This window comes from Dunckerocampus dactyliophorus, chromosome 16, assembly GCF_027744805.1.
Source record: "Dunckerocampus dactyliophorus isolate RoL2022-P2 chromosome 16, RoL_Ddac_1.1, whole genome shotgun sequence".
Taxonomy (NCBI): domain Eukaryota; kingdom Metazoa; phylum Chordata; class Actinopteri; order Syngnathiformes; family Syngnathidae; genus Dunckerocampus; species Dunckerocampus dactyliophorus.
In genome coordinates this window covers 7,021,346-7,040,668 of record NC_072834.1, presented here as the reverse complement: position 1 = coordinate 7,040,668, position 19,323 = coordinate 7,021,346, and the positions used below count along the sequence as shown (strand labels likewise).

General features: G+C 39.4%; 1 protein-coding gene across 4 annotated transcripts in view; it reads left to right on the top strand.

Moving 5' to 3' along the window:
• Positions 1-19,323, top strand: part of klhl13 (kelch-like family member 13) — a 37,909-nt gene that overhangs the window by 225 nt on the left and 18,361 nt on the right. The window contains exons 2-5 of one of the 4 annotated variants that reach the window (XM_054755314.1): positions 867-937; positions 13,635-13,706; positions 17,488-17,629; positions 17,735-17,867. In XM_054755314.1, the coding sequence (XP_054611289.1) occupies positions 885-937; positions 13,635-13,706; positions 17,488-17,629; positions 17,735-17,867 (400 nt within the window). In that variant the 5' untranslated portion in view covers positions 867-884. Of the gene's footprint in view, positions 1-866; positions 938-5,833; positions 6,161-13,634; positions 13,707-17,487; positions 17,630-17,734; positions 17,868-19,323 lie in introns of those variants that run through there. The other 3 variants (XM_054755313.1, XM_054755316.1, XM_054755315.1) reach the window with 3 other exon arrangements.

The window sequence follows — 19,323 nt, the reverse complement described above, 5'->3', positions numbered from 1 at the left end:
GCAACTAACTATGCGACCAACTAACTCATGTTAAGACCCTAGTTGCTTACCTTATCGACCGTTCTAAACTATTTAAATACGATTTATAAAGTATCTACTACTAAAACCAACTGACAAGCTCACTGTCGATAGTTGTTAATGAATTTTGAGCTGGCTAATAGTAAACCTAGACGGTTAGCTTAGCTATGCTGTTAGCATTAGCATGCTTCCACTGGTGGCAACGTTCATGTTAAATGGCCAGAAAATGAGCCTTATTGTAATCCGACTTTGTTGAATAATACATCGTTGTATGGTTTTGATAGACTAGTAGACACTGTTCAGCTCAAACGACAGTATTCTTTGTACGTGAATAAGTTGGCTAACTCATTACACAGTTTCCCGTTTCGCGTGTCACACACAGCCACTTCCCTTGCATTCCTTCCTGTACGTTACAATTTTATTGCGCTACTGAAAGGTAGAAGTCATTGGATTATGTTTTGATTCACTGCAACGTATTCTAACAACATGATTCAATAAGTAACCTTTTATTTCCACTGATGATGCATATTTCATTAAGGAAATATACCAGATAGATATTTTTAGCTTCAATTAGCCTACATCTAGGTTTAAGAAAAAAAAATCACATGGCATATTTCAGTGTGTGATATCATAATAGACCTGCTTGGAAATGTAAAATTATCACAAGAGAATGAATCACCTGGATTTTAATCTGTCACACTTTTTTTGTTTTTGTTTTTATTGTTGTGTTGTGTTTATGTTCCCACTTAAATGTTAAAAGCCCTTATCTTCATTGGACTATTTGTTGGCCAAGGCCGAATATGGAGTTTGTAATGTGATATTTAGAGCACTTTTTTTTCATTTCAAAGGTGTGGCCTGGCGAGGGTATGGAGCACCCTGTGCACAGAGGGGACACAATGCCCATTGGACTTCAGGACAGGTAATGTGCAGTTTTACCATCATTAGGAAGAACATTTTATTGAGAAGAACATTTAAGTTCAGTACAGTGCCAGGCAAGCCGTGGGCAAGCGCCTTTTGATGCAGTGTAGTACAGTGTAGTTATCTGGCCTGACTTAACCTGGCAGTGTATCCTTGCATACCATCTGGGGAAAAGCTTGGCTTCCATGTGGAATCACAGGCGTTAATCAGGTAATACCTGATTAGGAGTTAGGCCGCTATATTTGAGGACCACGCTTCAGGAGCAAGGGGCCAACAATGCAACTAGAGTTTGATGAAGAGTTGGTTGTTTTGTTTTCTTATGGTGTCCTTTCCGGCCTGAATATATTGTTGCGTTTGCAAATGAGGAATCTCTTCATGAGTTCTCATCTACTCTTAAAGGTCCTTTTTATTGTACTAAGTCAATCGCAAAGGAAGGATACACCCAGGATTTGTGGCCGTATTCGGTTGTCGAGAAGCAGGGCTTTCGTGCTTTGTTGCGCACTTTGGAAGTCAGATACAACGTCCCATCACAAGGTTACTTCACCGACACTGCATTTGTGAATAAGCGCAGCCTAGTTTTTTTTTGTTTATTCATAATATACCGACGTCTGCAAGCATTGTTCTTGTATGGAGAGCCGCTGGTGCAGAAATCTGTATTGTGTATGAAAGCTTGTTTCTGACTTTGCTATACAGCAAAGATATTATTTGATCAGAGATTCTATGCTCAGAATTTTAGTTTGAATTCAGAAGTCTATTATTTATTTGTGAATAATGGCAGATTTTTTTTTATGTTGGTTACTCAGAATATGCTGGTTTGTTTATTTTATACATGCTGCTACTGGTGCACTTTACTTTTCCTGCTGGTTCTGTGCAATGGCAAATATATTGGTAGATGTAACCTTCCAATTATTAAAAGATAACGGAAATAAATTAATCTGTTTCATGTTTATTTTAATTGTGGATCATTACAAATATGCTTTGTTTTAGTAGTACACAGTGAGTAAAAAGAAATTATATCTAGAAAAAAATTGACAAACTATTGATCACAAAAAAAGATGCATCAAGATGCGTCGATAATTATTTTATCATCGCATCGCAGGCCTCTGAATCCTAACCACATCAAATCGTCAGGTGGCCAGAGATTCCCACCTCTACTAGGTTAGCCTATTCTCTGGGAAAAAAAATATCATGATTAAACTTACAGCTCTCACTTCTGTGGCTGGCTGAAGGACAATTGGCAAAGCTGTCGGCTATTATTTTAAAATGTGTAGTGAAGCCTGCTGTCCTGTCATGAGCGCCTCTTCTGCAAAGTGGCGCAAACATGTGAGGGAGATGATAGATTTTTCTTTTTTTGAAAGTCATCTTTGCATAATAGGGGACCTTTTTAAGAATTAAAAGTTATGACTGTGTCTGCGATTGGCTGGCGACTCGTACGGGGTGTACCCTGCCTCTTGCTTGAAGTCAGCTGGGATAGGCTCCAGCATACCCTTGACACTATTAGGACTCTGTTCACTTCGAGAGGCTAAAGATGATGCAATAGAAAGTATTACTGAAAGAGCCTTTGCAGTTAAAGTTGTTGTGGATCATATATTATGTTTCCTAAGTTACAGAAAATATCAGCAATATTTACTGGGTTCATTGAGTTACTGCAGCATAATGGTGTCTTTGCTAAGTACGGGCTCTTCTAAAGCAGTCTTGCAATATTTGACCTCACTTTAAAAATATTGGAACACCTGACCATTCATTACGCTCTGTGCATTTTTTTTGTCCTTTCATTCAGAAAAATATTTGTGAGGTCACGGATGTTGGACCAGAGAAAGGGCCTACTCTGTCCATGTTAATCCCAAAGGTGTTTGATGGGGTTGAGTTCAAGGCTCTTCAGTTCTTCCACACAACATTTTACAGAAAAGGGCCTTTCCCAAATGCATACCATTTGTTGTTAATATGATGGCAGTCTCGTGTTCCTTTGTTCCTTTTTCACAAACAAGTAGAATGTTGATGCTGTTGTTATACTATATGACAGACATTTTAATTTAAACACTAGTCTTCTGAGCAAAGTGTTTTTAATGTTCAATTGTTGTGCAACCTTTCAGTCAACACGATTCTAAAAGGCATTCAAAGGTTGTATGTGAAAAGTTCAGAGCTTTGTAGTATTACCGCAGCTATATTTAGTTAATAGTCAGCGTATGACTCGCAGTATGAGAGAGGGGATGACAGATGGGGCGGCAAAGTTTTTCTTGACCTGGCGACAGCGAAATATTTGTAGACCTCCAATGTGCTGCATTCAGCTATATACATTTGGTTTATTTCAAACACAACGTAGCATGTGTGAGTATCTCATATTTAATACACATTTGCTTTGTGTTCATATGGTAGTTTAGCAGCATTTTGTGTATAACAGAACAGGCCATGTGGCTGTTGCAATGGCTACGTTATGGCCCACTGGAAAAAATATATCAAGTCTAAATAAAAGATGCAATCAGCGTGCATTTGCTGATTCAATTTAAATATGAATTATTACATTTTTGTTTAGTAAATTGTTGTCACATTTCCACCTTAACATCCTTGAATTTTGTCAAGCAGATATTGTGAGTATCTGCTCATAAGTGGTTGCCAAACTTTTAAGTCTCGTACCCCTTCAGACATTTGACTTGACGACATGTATCCCTACTACTGCACACTTTAAGCACATAAACCAGTCAGTGTCTGTAAGCACACATAAAACATCTTCCTCTGAATTCAGTCTCACCTGTTTGATATATTTATTTAATTATTATGTGTTTCGATTTTTTTTGTGGAAAGGGAATCTTTACAGACGAGCATGCCCTTCGTAATTGTCTCTTCACGAATGTTCGCACATACACCAGGACATGTGCCGGGCTGGCAATATCTGTTGACTCATCCAGCTATAGCGCGCAATATTCACTGGCTCGTATGCGCTGTAGTAGCTTTTCAAAAACATCCTTCGCCATGTCATGCGCCAAGAAATTGTTTTTTGATGAAGACGTAGTCCTCATAGTTTTTCTAGCCTTAATTGCATCCAGTCAAGAGAAACAAATGACAGGCACATAGCTCGGAAAATGCACAAATTGGTCACAGCACCTCATAATAAGACCAGCTCTCATTTAGCACACAATAGAAATGAAATATTCAAGTCCAAACACTCTTAATACACAGCATAATCACGTATATAACGTATATATTTGTCCATGTAACACACAAAGAACAATGAACAACTTTGTGCTCCGTCTCCTTTCTTTTGCGGTGTCTGTTCTCCTTGCACTGTTCGGATGCTGTTCACATGATGAGGCAGTCAAGCGCACTGCGTAACTTACTTTTGCTTGTTTCTCATAATATTACTTTTAAAATAAACATATTTTTTCTTTAATTTCTATGCCACTAAAATGACATGATTTTTCCTCATATTATTCTTCTTGTAAGATTATAACTTTTTCTCGTTGGATTACAACTGTTTCTCAACATTTGACTTGGATTGTAACATTGAGTCCTAGCAAGTCAAAAGAAAGTTGTGTCGTATCATGATTCGTGGTTGCCAATACGATTGAAGGATTGGTTCAGTAACTTTTTTAGTCCAAAATTCAACCAGTGTGACTGTGAAATAAATACCTGGATACTGGACAGTGCAAGTGAAGTTTCCTAGATTCCCGTTGTTTTTTGTAAGGGAATCAGGTATAAATTAATTATGGCTATAAACAAACAAGTAAACAACAATTCATGGCAAACGTAATCACTTTTTATTTGAATAAACTTGGCAATTGTTGCTGTGATGTTTTTTGCCCGAACTTAGTTTTGGCCTCGTCTCTGCCTAAACATGCTGGCGGGGCCTGAGGCTTCTGCAGAGCTGACGTTACCTTGCGCTGCTGCTGCAAGAGGTGCCTGGACGGTCAGCCTTTTATGAAATCCCATGGCGCCTTAGTAGGTGGTTGGAGAGATTTGTTGTGTTGCCGTGGTATTTTACTTGGCCTTTACATATGCTACAAACAGCAAACGACTTATTTAGACATCTCCCTCTTTGCAAAAGCCAGTGTTTCCACAGGCTGGACCGCAATGGTGGCTTGTCCTCTCCTACTGTATACGGCATGCTACGTTTTGTTGTCTGCTGGCACGGTTATCATTAAAAGTGCTAAAAAACACATCCATATAAAGCCCGCCGTGCTTCAATCCAATGCTTTATTTCCTGATTGATTGATTACCTAAAATTATGTTAGATCGATATATATCGTCCGGTATGGCAACTTGCCGAACTCAGATCGATGTAGTTGGATCATAGGACTATAAATCGACACATTGATGTAGTGGATGAATCGTTACACCACTACTTGTATAAAGTGCACTTCGGGCACCCCTGATGTAGATGAACAGAATTGTCCCTCAGATGGATTATCAACATCATTATCAATCATTAATCACCAGTAATCGGTCGTAATTTTTATTTTCTTTTATTTGGTGGCCACATTTTCACCCTGGAACAGTTTTGTTTTAATATATTTTAAACATGCATACACAGTTCCATTGGGGTACATCTCATGTTTACAGTTTCATAATTCAACATGTCTGAAAAAGAGTAGGAAGAAGCAAAGTATTAGTCCTACTCCAGATTCTTTCTATTCCCAAAAATAGTTTTGAAATCCAAACAAATCAATGTTTGGCAAGCTTCCTGACACCAATGGTTTTACCTCATGGGTTTCAGTCTATCGACGCCTTCATTTCTGTCCACTACCTGTGCTTCCATAGCGTGGCCATAGCTGTAGTCACAACTCTTGTTAACAAGGTGGCACTGTTGCTTAGCTACAAGTGATGAACCCTGAGAGGGTGATGGGAAGGCAGGGCTCCTTCCCCCCTCCTACCATGAGACAGCCGCGTATGCAGCGAGACGAACAGTCGCGGTGGATGCAATCTATTGGCTTCTCGGCGCTGCTGCTAATGTCACAACCCCGCATGTAGCCCGCACTGCCTCCACCCGTGTATTTCTGTCGCCGCGGCCCGCTCTCCCTCCCCCTTAAATGGTGTGGGCAGGAGTGGTATGGAAGACTGCATTGGGAAGCTTCACATGGAAATGGTCTTTGCTGTTGGCATTGCTCTAGCACCATTCTGGTGACAACAACATGCCGTTGAAATGGAAAAGCGGTTCTCCTGTCAGCTGGAAATTCCCAGTGCCGGTCCTTAAGACATCCCGGTCCTCGCCGCTTTCACCTGCCTACATGTGAGTAAGAGCTCAACAGCATTTATTCTATCCTACTGTGGAGATTTATTTGGCGATGTTTGCGTATGTTTTTCACTTTTGGAGAATTGAAATTCATTTTTTAACTCTTAGCACCGTCATTCTTGGTTCCACAAATGCGATTGAACGTTGTACGCCTTGAAGAGATTAGGCTTGTCCAGCATGCTTTTGGTCCTTCTCTGGCACAGTGCTTTGCTCTTGGACAAGACATGATTTCGCCGCTTGTCTGGACACGGCAAACACCACATCTCCGACTCTTGCCCTCTGCCTCTGCCTGTGGCTGTGTTTGTTTGGAAACGGGGACTGGGCGGCTTGGGAGGAGCCTGCCTTTGTCAGGATGTCTGGCTTGCCCTGGTTTACAAGCTATTGTCATCTGCTACTGTTCTGGAGGAGGGGGAAGGGTAGGCTAGAAGGTCTTCACACTAGCTCTCGCCATCCTCTCCCTTTGGCCTTTTTTTGCATCAGCTCTCCTTTTAGTAGTCCTGTTCACCATGGCTTTAGGTTGAAAAGTGTAAAAATAAAAAGTTGTGTGCGTGGAGGGGAAAATAAAACATTTCAAGACGTAATTTCCTTGGTAATTTCATTAGATTTTTTTTGCAGAAGTGGATTTATGCAATCTTCAATTATTGTGCAGATTTACTTTGGAGCTACTTAAGAGCTTAATTTTGGTAGCTTAAAGAAATGCTGCACAGCAAGAGAATCATGCTTCTAATGGCAGTTTTTCTCTCACACATATTTTGCTAACTGTCACCAGTGGAACATCTTAAGGGATGTAAGATATGTGCCTGTTCCCTGTTGAGACTTGAGTCTTGATTACATGTTGGTGCGTTATGAATGCTTTAAAAACTTTAAGTAATAACACAATTGACTTGTCCTTTCCAATCTTTACTGTGACCCCCCACGCACACACACACACACACACACACACACACACTGTAGATGAAAGCAGGTCATGATAACCTCAGTCTTTGGAGCAGTTTGTGTAAATGGCCGTGCCCAAGCATGCCACAGTAGTTGTGGCGATGAGGCATCCGCCCTCACATCCCCACCTACATTCATCCCAGCAATCTGTGGATCAACCATCCAGCCACACAAGCAAGATTTGTAGTATGTGGTTTTATATAAATAATAATACTTTATATAAATAAATAATAAATATGTGGTTTTCTTTACATGCATAGATGTTATATTCACTTTATCACTAAACTACGCATGATGAGTGACTGTTTTTGTTGCTGATCTTTCTACAACAATCTCGATTCAGTTCGTTCAGACGTTCATTAAAATTAAAGTCTGCGAAATAATTTCAGTGGTTGTCCCATCAAAATCTTTCGCCCCATGAAAGCCCAATGACGACTCAAGCGTGCGCTTGTGAATTGGGATGGCATTTGCGTGTCTTGTCAAAGATGTTGTGCGTGCACACTGGCGATTGAAGCATGTCAAGCCTCGAGGCTCCACCTAACTCCGCCCCACCAGACCACTTACTATATTTGAAATGTTTCTATTGTAAGCTGTGTTTTTGGGCAGGTTGATATCGGGCCCCCAATTATAGGTTGCTCTGTGGTCAGGGAAACGTCCCTCTTTTGTAGGTCTTTTACTGGAGCCCTTGAGGCTTTCGTGATATTTTTAAATGCACAGGCTGCTAGGGTAAAGGTTGTATCAACAGCAGAGGTTTTGGATAAGTATAAGGTCTGTAAACATTTGATGTGTGACCAGATCAAATTGTTATAGTCTATGTTGTACAGTATATGGTAAATTGAAAGATGTGAAAGTTGCAGTAGATTTAGGCCAGGGATCACCAACGTTTCTCCTTGTGAGAGCTACTTTTACAAAATGAAAATGGCCAAGAGCTACTCATTTTTGTAACATTTATTTTCAGAGCTTATTTTAAACCCAAACAAAGCGAATATGCTTGTTTTACCAGAACATTAACAAAATGCTGGTGTCCACAACTCACATTTTGTATTTCAGAATGAATTTCTTTCTACTGTTCTTTCATTATTAACTCAAAACCTGAATGAAAAGCAGGTTTGTGGGCACCTCATGTGGTCGTGGGGGGCTACCTGGTGCCCGCGGGCACCACTTTGGTGACCCCTGATTTAGGCTATGTTCACACTGCATGGCAATTATGTTTTTGCTCGTATATGACCTGCATCTGATATTTTTTTTTTTATGTCAATGTGAACAGTACAATTTTGATTTTCTTCAAATGTGACTCAGGCTTATATACAGTAAATTCGATATGAATGCAATGCAAATGCAGTATGAAGGGTCAGGTCGACATCAAACAAAGAGACAAACAACCATTCACTTTCACATTCATACATATGGACAATTCAGAGTCATGCATGCATGTTTTTGGAACCCACGCACGGGGAGAACATGCAAACTCCACACAGAGATGCCCAACGGAGATTCGAACCCAGATCTTGAAGATGTAGCACACAGCACTTTTATTTTGAATGTTGGAAATGTGTTGCGTGCCTCTCATCTTTTTTTCACTCAGAACCTGCATGACAGCGGGCATCCTAAAACACCCGCTTACACTAAAGCGGTAAAACACATCAGTGTAAACACTCATCCAGCCTGAGTCACACACACACACTAGCATGCAAACACTAGTTTAGCACAGCACTAGCATGCTCTGCTAAACTAAGCTAACGCAGCTAGCTTCCTTTCATGCTCCGTAAGAGCAGAGTTTCCAAGTTTTTCGTCAACTTTCACCGGTGTTTTAAGCCGCCATTTTCGCATGTTTAGTTCAATAGGGGTCGGGTTAATGTTTGTGATGAGATTCCGCCACGATTGAACGGTTCGCTGCGCTTCCGTTCTGTTAATGTGGAAATCATAGAGCCCTATTAATACATGATTGTAAGTTGTTTTAGAATTGTATCAGGCAAGCAGTATGGATTATGTAGACGCGGCGGTCCCACAACTGATGCAAGCAAAGTTGTAGGGCTAGCCTCATGACCATGCTAAAGGCTAGATAAGGACTTCGATGTCATCTGTTCTTATCATTCGTTAATGGTGAGTACCTACAAATTTTACAATTTGAAATGCATTTAAGTGTGTGAAGCATATTTAGGGCTTAAAGCTGGATTGTGCCTTTACCATTTAGCTTGTTAGCATCCGGCGTGAGTGAACAATGACAATTGAAGAGAGAAGGGGAGTGTTATGGAGGTGAATCTATTTACTAGTAATTACAACAGTCACTTTTTGTTGCAAATGTTGATTACAAATCTGAGGAAAATGTCAACATCAAGCCAGCAGGAGGATTTGGAAGGAGTGGAGCGAGCCGTGTGTGAAAATTAAATCAAATATTTAAATATGTAAATAAAATAATTTTTTTATGGTGGGAATCTCAATTGTGGTCTTGTGGTGTTTTTTTTTTGCCATTCACGGGTGGTCTGAGAAAGTACTATAATCCCCACAAATACCGATCTACTGTATTTCTCACGTGGCCCTCCTGCAGCTGAGTCTTTTGATAACATGAACATTTTGGCAGTCTCCACCAGATGGCTGTTTGAGTCACTCAGTTTGTAAAAAAACGTGCTTTGTTACCAACCTAGGTTCATTTGATCCATCAATCAAACCCTATCTGTGTTCCAAAAATAATCAAAATCCCTTCGGTTTGACAGCAGACATCAGACCTCAATAAGAATTGAATAATTTTTTTTTTTTTTATCACTTTCACTTTGAATCTCACTTCCACTGAATAAATAAAATACCTTTTCATGGTTAAAAATAGTCAGATGAATACATTGTCAGCCAAGGCAGGAGATAATGAAAAAAAAAAAAACCTTCATAAAATAGTTTACGGCCGCAGAGACTGCAGTGCTTCCATATGTAAACGCGAGGCCGTCAGATGCTCTATGGCCTTAACTCGATGACTACCTATTCTTGTGCTTGAAATACTTGAAAAGCCATGAATGTTAAAAATAGCTGGGATCTGCCTGCATCACTCATTAGAATTAGAGAAATACAGTAAAACAACAGTACGAAAGTCTCCTATAATTTATGGTAGCGGTACAATGAAAAATATATTTTTTTGAGTGAGGGTGACCTGAAAAGGGCTGTGCACAGCAGAGGCCCTCATACTCTCATAGATTTGGAGCACTTTGCAAGGAAGAGTGGGCAACCATCACCAACATCTGAATGCTGTAATTAAAACAGCGGGTGCTTCAAGCAAGTATTTGTTTTAGAGCCTGTTGTACTGTACGTTATTATTTTGGTATCCTCAGCCACTAGTTCTGTCGACCAGGTGGAAGAAGCATATCGGCTTTTTTTTTGCATTTAACGTGACGTGAACATATGATGTTCCTATACACAGTACGGGTAATATAAAGAAAATCGTATTCAGTCACAGTAGTTGTCTTTTGCAAGGTATATGAAGTCCTTTCTCGTTTGTGGTCTACACAAAAGTAGGCGAAAGAGGTGTTTTGTCAGGCCCAGCATCACATTCACTCATCACACTGTATTCACAAGTCACTTGTCACCTTACTTACTGGATTGCATTCACACATTATTGTTATGCTTTTTTTTATTGAGATGTACAGAATGTCAAGAGATCTCGCATGTCAGGAAGCCTTTGTTGATATAGAACTGGCCAGAATTTTCTATAATGCTCCATGCAGTAATTCTTAAAAACAAGGCAGTGAAACACAACCCTTCCCAACCCTGTAACACACGCTGATTATTTACTGGCATTCACCTCTACACTGCTGCTCTGCACCGCTAAAATTCAGTTTTTAGTATCGCATCATTGTGAAAATCCTTTTTTGCTGGTGTTGTGGCACAGTGACAACTTAGTACACATCTGTTCCTAAAAATGTAAAATATCTCTAAGCAAGTACTATTTTGGTCCTGTTTGTCCTTTTTAGTTGTACACATCCTGTGCTGGGTTGTCTGCCTTCTGCAGCATCCTTCAGGTTGATTTAGCATTTTGTGCATGTTGACAGATTGTCTACACCACCCACACTGAAGCTTTTTTCTCCTGTTAACTATTTGTGGTGCAGGTTGGAACCTTTTACATTTGAGGTAATTACACATTTTAATAATACACAGCTCTTTACATTTTAACATGCCAGCCAGTTACAAACTCATTCAGCATACCATGGCCAAATCTAGATTTTTCTGCTGATTAACTCTGATTAATCCAAACAATGTGGCAATCATGGGTTGTTTGACCTGAGCATAGTGAACTGAACAGTAAGTAGTTGGCTGGAAATGTTAAAATAGTTGTGTTGCCTTGAGTTACAACCTTGATTTTGATGCTACAATATCAATTTGAGGCATAATTTCCAGCTTGTGTTTGTTCATCTGGTTAATATGGTTTTGTTGGGAGTTCATCAGAATTGTTTGAGGAAATGACACACTGGGCACAAGATGTTACAAATGCTCAGTAATATGATTGCTTCTTTTCCGTTTCAATCGGAGATTGTTTCTTTAAATAAATTGTGCTTTTTATTTTGGTCCTCTGTGGACTAAATGGTCCGATTTCATGATGATGATGATAGATAACATCTTCACGGTTTCAGCGCGTCCTTCGCCTACTTGCACATCATCTGCCTTGTAAAAGCCTGTTTTATACAATGAGAAGTGTGACACAAGATTCTTAACACTGCGTGGCTGTCTCCTGTTCTGCCTAACTGCCTCCAACTGCGCGGCAAACACAAACAAACAGTTGTTGTCGAAAAAACTGCAATTTCACTGAGCTTTTCTGCTCGTGTTTTGACTTATCAGTTGATCAGAAGGAAGAACTGTGCTGTTGCCTTCTAAGCAGGTGGAAGCTTGGTGAAAACAAGTGTCTTGCTGAGCTCAACTGTGTTTTGTACGCAGACTTATTAACGTTTGTTATTCATGAGGCCCTACATGTGACACCTGAAGTATGATGTCACTGTTTGAGATTCTAATAATTAGAAAAAAAAAATCCACCTCACTGCATTGAACAAGTCTGGTTTACACTGTGATGAATGTGAGGAAGTACTGCTTATGCTGCATTATCCTGCTGCCTTTGCATTGCTGTTATTCCGAGCCTGCAGTGATGTAGGATGAGTTCCTGTATGATGGAGCATATGTCTCAAATTGCTGAATGAAGGTTTTAGGGGCTATCCACACGGAAACGTTTTCAGGTCAAAAAGTGTTTTCATTGTTTCAGCCTCTCATCCACACGGAAACAGCTTTCTGGGTGCACTGAAATGATATTTTTTGAAAACGGCTTCCAGAGTGGGAAAATCGGAAAACGCCGGCTTTCCGTATAGACGAGCGATCCACTGCCGTTTTAAAACGATGACCTCGGTGACCCGTCGCCGTCACGTGACCAGAAGTGAGCTTTGACGACCAACATAATGTCTGAATATTTCGAGTGTCATGACTAACCGCAGTTGACATTCTCCCGGTATTTTCTTGTCTTCCCAAAATGACGCACATGTAAGCACGTGCATTTTTTTTCTACCCCGCCCCCAAAAAAATCTTAGGAGCGTTCCCACGCGGACAGGGCCTTAAGTTGTGTAAAACTGATTCAGTGAATCCCCACATCCAGAATAAAAGCATTGTAGATTTGAATTTGACATGACAAACACTTAAAATATATTGCACGGCCATTGTATTGATTGTGTTACATTACTGTGATGGTTCCATTTCTTTTCTATCCTTTCTGTTTCTCTAGTTTAGATGCCATATTCCATACTAACACTGACTACATTGATTTTATCACTAACCTCAATCCACAAATCATGTTATTTTAAGGAAATGTCATGCCTTATCACTGCAGTCTTGTCAGTAGACATAAGTAGTGTTTGCACACGCCCTTGAAAAACGTGAACCATTCATCAAAAGCACTTTCAATTACATTCTACCACACACGTCCCCAGGGGGGGGGTTAAGTTTTACGGACCACAGCATTGTCTGTCAGATGCTCACAACTCTGAAATAAATGATTTCATGACGTTTCTATCGGTTCACAACTGAGACTAAGACTGCAAAGCTATTCTTATAAATCTTTCAAGAGCCACTGTCATCTCGAGGAAAAGCCAAGTTGACTTTAGCTTCTTAAACTGTCAGTGGTAGAAGGATGTTTTTAAGCTTTCCACTGACATGAAGGGATTTGATAGACTGCCACTTTCATTGCCTCCTTACTCATTTCTTCATTTCCCCTGGCACTTTTTAATGGTTTCTTTAACCCTTTGGGCAGCCCATTCTTAAAACCAAGATTGGTAAATAAAGGTCATGCTCTGTCCTTGCAGTCTGACTTACAGATAGTAGGCAAATGTATTATTTGTAACTCAACTTAAAAAATGTATTTAACAGGCAAGTAGTATTCTACAATGAATGCCAGGGTCCGTAATTGTTTTCTCCTAATTGTACAAATATTACTCTTTGGGTTCACCTGCTTGCTAGAGTTTCCGTCCATCTCTTGTGGGATGCTGTAGATCCTGTCTTCTTTGTCTCATTCCGGCAGCCACCAACACTCCTTTGTGGTGTGGACAACCCACTCTCTGCTCGCTGCCTGTTCGACTTACCACCTGACAGGGTAAATGTAGCTGTACCGTGCCTGTGGTGTGTCCTTTCTGTGATTGTGACCAGCGTGCATTTAGAATTTGATGGTGTTGTCATATTCCTGATAGTTGTTAAGTGCCATCCTGTGAGAAATAAACCATTCACCTCTTTGACTTTCATTTAAATACATGGTACCTCGGTTTTTCTTAATTCCTTCCAAAAGGTCCGACCAAAATGAAACATACGGAAACCGGAGCAGTTTTTCCCATTGGAAACAATTGAATTTGTTCCAGACACCCAAAATATCAACCAAAAAATACATGTTATCAAGAATAATTGTAGTTTTACATGTAGAAAACAATGGAAAATCATTATCATTAACAATGTATTTTAAAAACAGAACGGTTTGATACGATTCGATGCAGTGTGCGAATGATACGATTCAATTCGATTCTACGGTTAATGTTTGTTGTAGACATTTATCTTACATTAGAAAGTAAAGAAGCCAATTAAATGAAAGTGGCATTCTTACAGTATTTTCAAATGTATAAAAGTCATATCTTCAAGCATGCTGTAAGGTACTGGCAAAAATAAAGTCAACAGAATAACATTTTTTTCTTGGATATTTTTGTCTATTTCTAAATTATGGAACGTTTACAGTCGTGTGTCTTAATCATATTGTTTTGCATAAAATTGGGATATTTCAATCACTTTAAGAGCTTTGCGTGAAAGAAAGAATATTGCCATTGGATTTCTTGTCCTTGTATACTGTATGTTGAGGATGTTGGTTCATTGTTAAGTATGCAGCTCTAGCCCTTTGTAGGTTGGTAAGTGGTTATCTGGTGCCATGACCTCACCTTTTAAGTCCACACACTCACCGCTGCATTAAATAGAAATGCCAAAAAACGCATTGTCCTGTTTTTTTTTTGTATGCTTCTGAAATGGCAAGAGCTTTAAATACGCTATCTTCTGCTTTTGTTCCAATATTGTATGTATTTTATCAGCCTAAATGTCCTAACAGAACAGGTTGATCTATATTGTGTGGACACATCTTGTAGAATATTTTAATAGCCTGCAGAGGCTTTCTAGTATAAAAAAAATCTTAAATACAGTTTGCACAAAGCACAGGGGAATGCACTTGCAAAATTGTCCCCATTCACTAAGAGACTGAGAATTACCTCATTGTGTAAATAGTCCCTTTCCAAAAAAAAAAAAAATGGTAGTGTGCTACATCTGACGAGCTCTGCCCACTCACAGGCCTTTTTGAAGACTGAGATTTACGGCTATGTTGAGCCAGACGTTTTTGTAAAACAATATTTTTTTTTTTATCAAAATCAGGCCAACCAATCTGAAAACGAAGGCTTTTAAAGTCTGGGATGCCTCTAACAATTCTATCATCCTATCCGATGGAGAATAACCGCAATCATTTTTCAGCCTTGTATTCACTGAAGCTGTGAATAAATCTCCACTCTGTGGTCCGTCATAAAGAATTCCTTCTGGTGTTAAACGGACTTCATCATTGCCTCCTTGCTTAAAAATATTGCCTGTGTATATATGTGCCATCTACCAGTATCATCCACATTGCTGTTTGAGACTCAATAACAGACAGATGCTTATCTTACTGATGTAATTATTGGTCTACATAACAGCGCTCCCTAGCGTCATTTTTATCAGTACAAATGAATGCACATGCTAATGTAACTGATTGCCATCTTTAAACGTTTCTTCTGAGACATAATTACAACCTTGATAAATCACTAGTGTATATCCCACTTTGAGCACGTTTTTACACATTTTAGATATGTGTGTGTGATTGTAGAATAATTTATCTTTATAATAATTTTCACTTTTGTCTCCTCTCAATAATGTCTCTAGGAACAACTTTTTAAAATTCTAATGTTTAATAGTGTTGTGCAGCCCAGTTGTGTAATTAAATTTCTTCATCTGAGAGATGATGCGTCACGCAGCTCTGCACTTTGCACTCATTAGTGTCTTGCCCAAGTCTAGACACAAAAATGTCACTCTGTGTTAAAAGAGAGCCCAATCAGGGAGCCTCTGGAGAGCAGCTCCTGAGCTAAGCAAGCCACATAGATCATTCAAACATCTTCTTTCTAGTTTGTTTTTTGTTATTGTAGCTATTTTTGGAAAGGCTTTCTGTTCACGGCCTTAAGTACCACACCGTTTATTACAACCTGCAATGCAGATGTCTTGGATGGTGCAAACAACATGGAAAAACTGTAAGACTGGTTCTGGTTTAGACACCAAACAAGAGGCCACAGGGGCCATTCAAGCCTACAGCTTCTCCATTTAAGGGCAGGAATACGCTTTGCACTTTTTCCAAATGGAAATGTTTAATTATCTAAGAATTATAAATAAGTTAAATATTTTTATTAGTCTCATTTTGTCTTTTTTCCATCATCTCTTATGTCCAAGTAGAAAGGTCAGCTAAAGGTTAGGAATCCGATTCGGTTTACAACGAACCACAAATCTCAGAGGTAATTGCTTTTTGACCTTTGATGGGGACGGGATTAAATGTTGAAGAGTTATTGGTCAAAGCCATCTCATTTACCAGAAATGCCAAATTTCACATCCTAACGTCCAGCCAGTTGTTGGTGGGACTTTCTGTGGATATACTGAACAACCTGTCAATGCCCACTTTATATTTTGCAACTTGTCGCCAATATGTACCATTTCAGGGTTGCCTTTAGTCAAGTTAATTATATTTCCCTGATGAATGATCAGGGAAGATTTAACTCGTCACAATTGTCACAGATGGTTCATAGTTTCCAAACATTCCAGTCTCAATATCAAGTGAACCACCAATGAAATAGGCTTTGAAAACTGCAGAAATGATTGCCAAAAATATATCTGTTTTTGTACACCGTCTTTGTTATTATACGGCCAAACGGTGCAACTAACAAACCGTTTGCTCACAAATCATTCCGTGGAATCAGGTGCCCAAACAATGTGTTGGTGACGCTGTAAAGCGCACTACGTGTTCTTTGGGCCAAAGAAAGTTGTTCAAGAAGACAACAAGCAAACTTCAATAAAGATGTCAACAAACATTGAATTGAAGAAAGAACTTGTAGCAAAGTACAAAGGTAGTATCTATTATAATGGGATTGTAATATAAAGGTTCCAAGTAATCGTAGGTTGCAGGGGGAACATTTTAAGGGAGAGACATTACAGAAAGCGAGCCAGTACCTAAGTGTGTGTAATGATGATTTTATCTGCTGCAAAATGTGTTCTAGTGTTAATATTTGTGGGTGTCTAAAATTGATTAACTGGATTTGCATTATTTTGTATGGGAAAAAATTGCTTCCGTTTTCCCAAGTTTCGGTTTTTGTTCGACGTTTTAGAACAGATTGATAACGAAAAGTGAGGTTCCACTGTAGGTGTGCAAGACACCAAGTAGCTAATCTTTAACCGTTCCATTTTTTGGTAACCTTCCTTCAGAGCTTGACCCAGTTCAGATCATTTGTTGGTCGATAAAAAATCCATCCATCCATCTTCTATGCCGCTTATCCTCACTAGGGTCACGGGTATGCTGGAGCCTATTCCAGCTGACTTCGGGCAAGAGGTGGGGTACACCCTGGACTGGTCTTGATAAAGAATCATTGACAATTTTTCCATTGTGTTTCCATTTATAGCATCTGCACTTATCATGTTGATTCTTTTTTCTTCTTTTTCCTTTAAAGTACAGCTATCGGCATCCGGTGGAAACACAAGCGAAATAATGGTTTACTATCCCAAACTGAACTAGACTGTGAAAGAAATGTGAAACAAATGGAAGCATATTCTCTTTTTCTTCATAGATCCCTCGTAGAGGACGACGACGCTCACATGAAAGTTGCTCTGGGCTACGGTGATATGGGCATCTGTGCTCACCTGCAGGCATCAAAGACTGGAAACACGCGATTTTTCACAAGCAACACACACAGCTCAGTGGTTCTTCAGGTGAGAATATGATTCATTTCTACCATTAAAGGGTCTTATACTATGCAACACTTGATGCTGCACGGGAATAGGTCTATTGACATAGTGAATACTTTTCTGTCATAGGGATTCGACCAGCTGAGGATAGAAGGATTGCTATGTGATGTCACATTGGTGGCTGGGGATGGCGATGAAGCTTTCCCCGTACACCGAGCCATGATGGCATCCTCCTCCGACTATTTCAAAGCCATGTTCACAGGTGGGTTTTAAAAGCCTCAGACGGCCCAGAACACTTCCTCCTCCTTGTCTTTCTGGTATAATTTGTGTGTGGGTTGTGCAGCTATGATTCATTAAATAGCTTTCTCAAGTAAAGCATTATATTTGAAGTAATTATTCATGAACACATCCATGCTTTTGTCCCATTTATGGCACTATTATTTGTTCTACCAAGAATGACCTCATGCTTATATCCTCTCAGTATTGGGAGAACCTGGTTAGAACCAGTTAGCAGTGATAACATTATTGCTGTAGTATTCTTATTAACATATTCACACCATGCTAGCAGATGAAATGATTACTTTGTACTAGGTCTGTAGTGGTATACCATAATCACGGTCTGGTGCCTATATCTATTTTAAGGTCACGGTTTGGTTCATTTTTGGGGCACAGTACGGAATAAAAAAACAGACGATTTTTAAAAAGAAACAAAAAAATCAAATGGCTCAAATAAAATGAAATATTTGGTATACAGAAATTGTGAAGGATGTGTGTGTGTGTGTGTGGGGGGGGGGGGGGGGGGGGGGCAACTCTCTTACATTTTGTGCATTTAAGATGCTAAAACGAATCCAATGTATATAATCCAGTCCAATCTTAATGTTATGAACAGGGTTCCCATGCGTCCTGGAAAACATGGAGTTTTTTAGTGTCCTGGAGAGGGTGAAGGTATCCTGGAAAAGTATAGCTTATAAGTTTATCTTCCCCCCGTCCTCATGAGCAAATGCAAACTGATTGGAGGTTATGCACATGCATGTCTGTTGTCACCTTACCTTTCATTTATTTAATTTATTACTAAGTTATCATTTTAATTATATTATGGAAGTATTTAAATTACTATTCTTTTCAACTTGCATGCCGCAAAATTCCATAAAAGTAAAAAGGCATAGTTTTGGGCAAAATTTATATTTCCTTTCCAGTTTCAGAAGTACAGATTTGGCACCGGTATCCAATTTAAAATGGAAACAATACCCATCAATAGCCATGGCTCCTGCTAACCAAAGGCTGGGCTGCACTGTTTTCATCCACTTTTAGGCACACTCACCTGTCCTGTGGAGGTGCACTACAAAACTAAATCTACACTTTCTGTCCATCACTTTTAATGTGCAGCATGTGAGAAATCAGTATGCCTCTGTACCAAACCATACCAAAAAACCCGATGACTGATACGTACCGTTACACCCCTACTTTGTACAAATTTCTTTACACATTATAGAGCCACTGGCAACAATATTTTGTGCAGCTTGCAGTGGTGTAAAACTGCACAGCATCATACTGAAAGATGCATTTAATATATTGTTTATCTTATTTAGCTGCATGATATGTACAAAAACACACCTCGGTATTGCAAAGCATTGAAACAAGATTACCTTGAAGTTATAGAAATGAGGAATGTTAAGGGAGGATGTTATAAACACAATGATGATATAGATACGAACAAA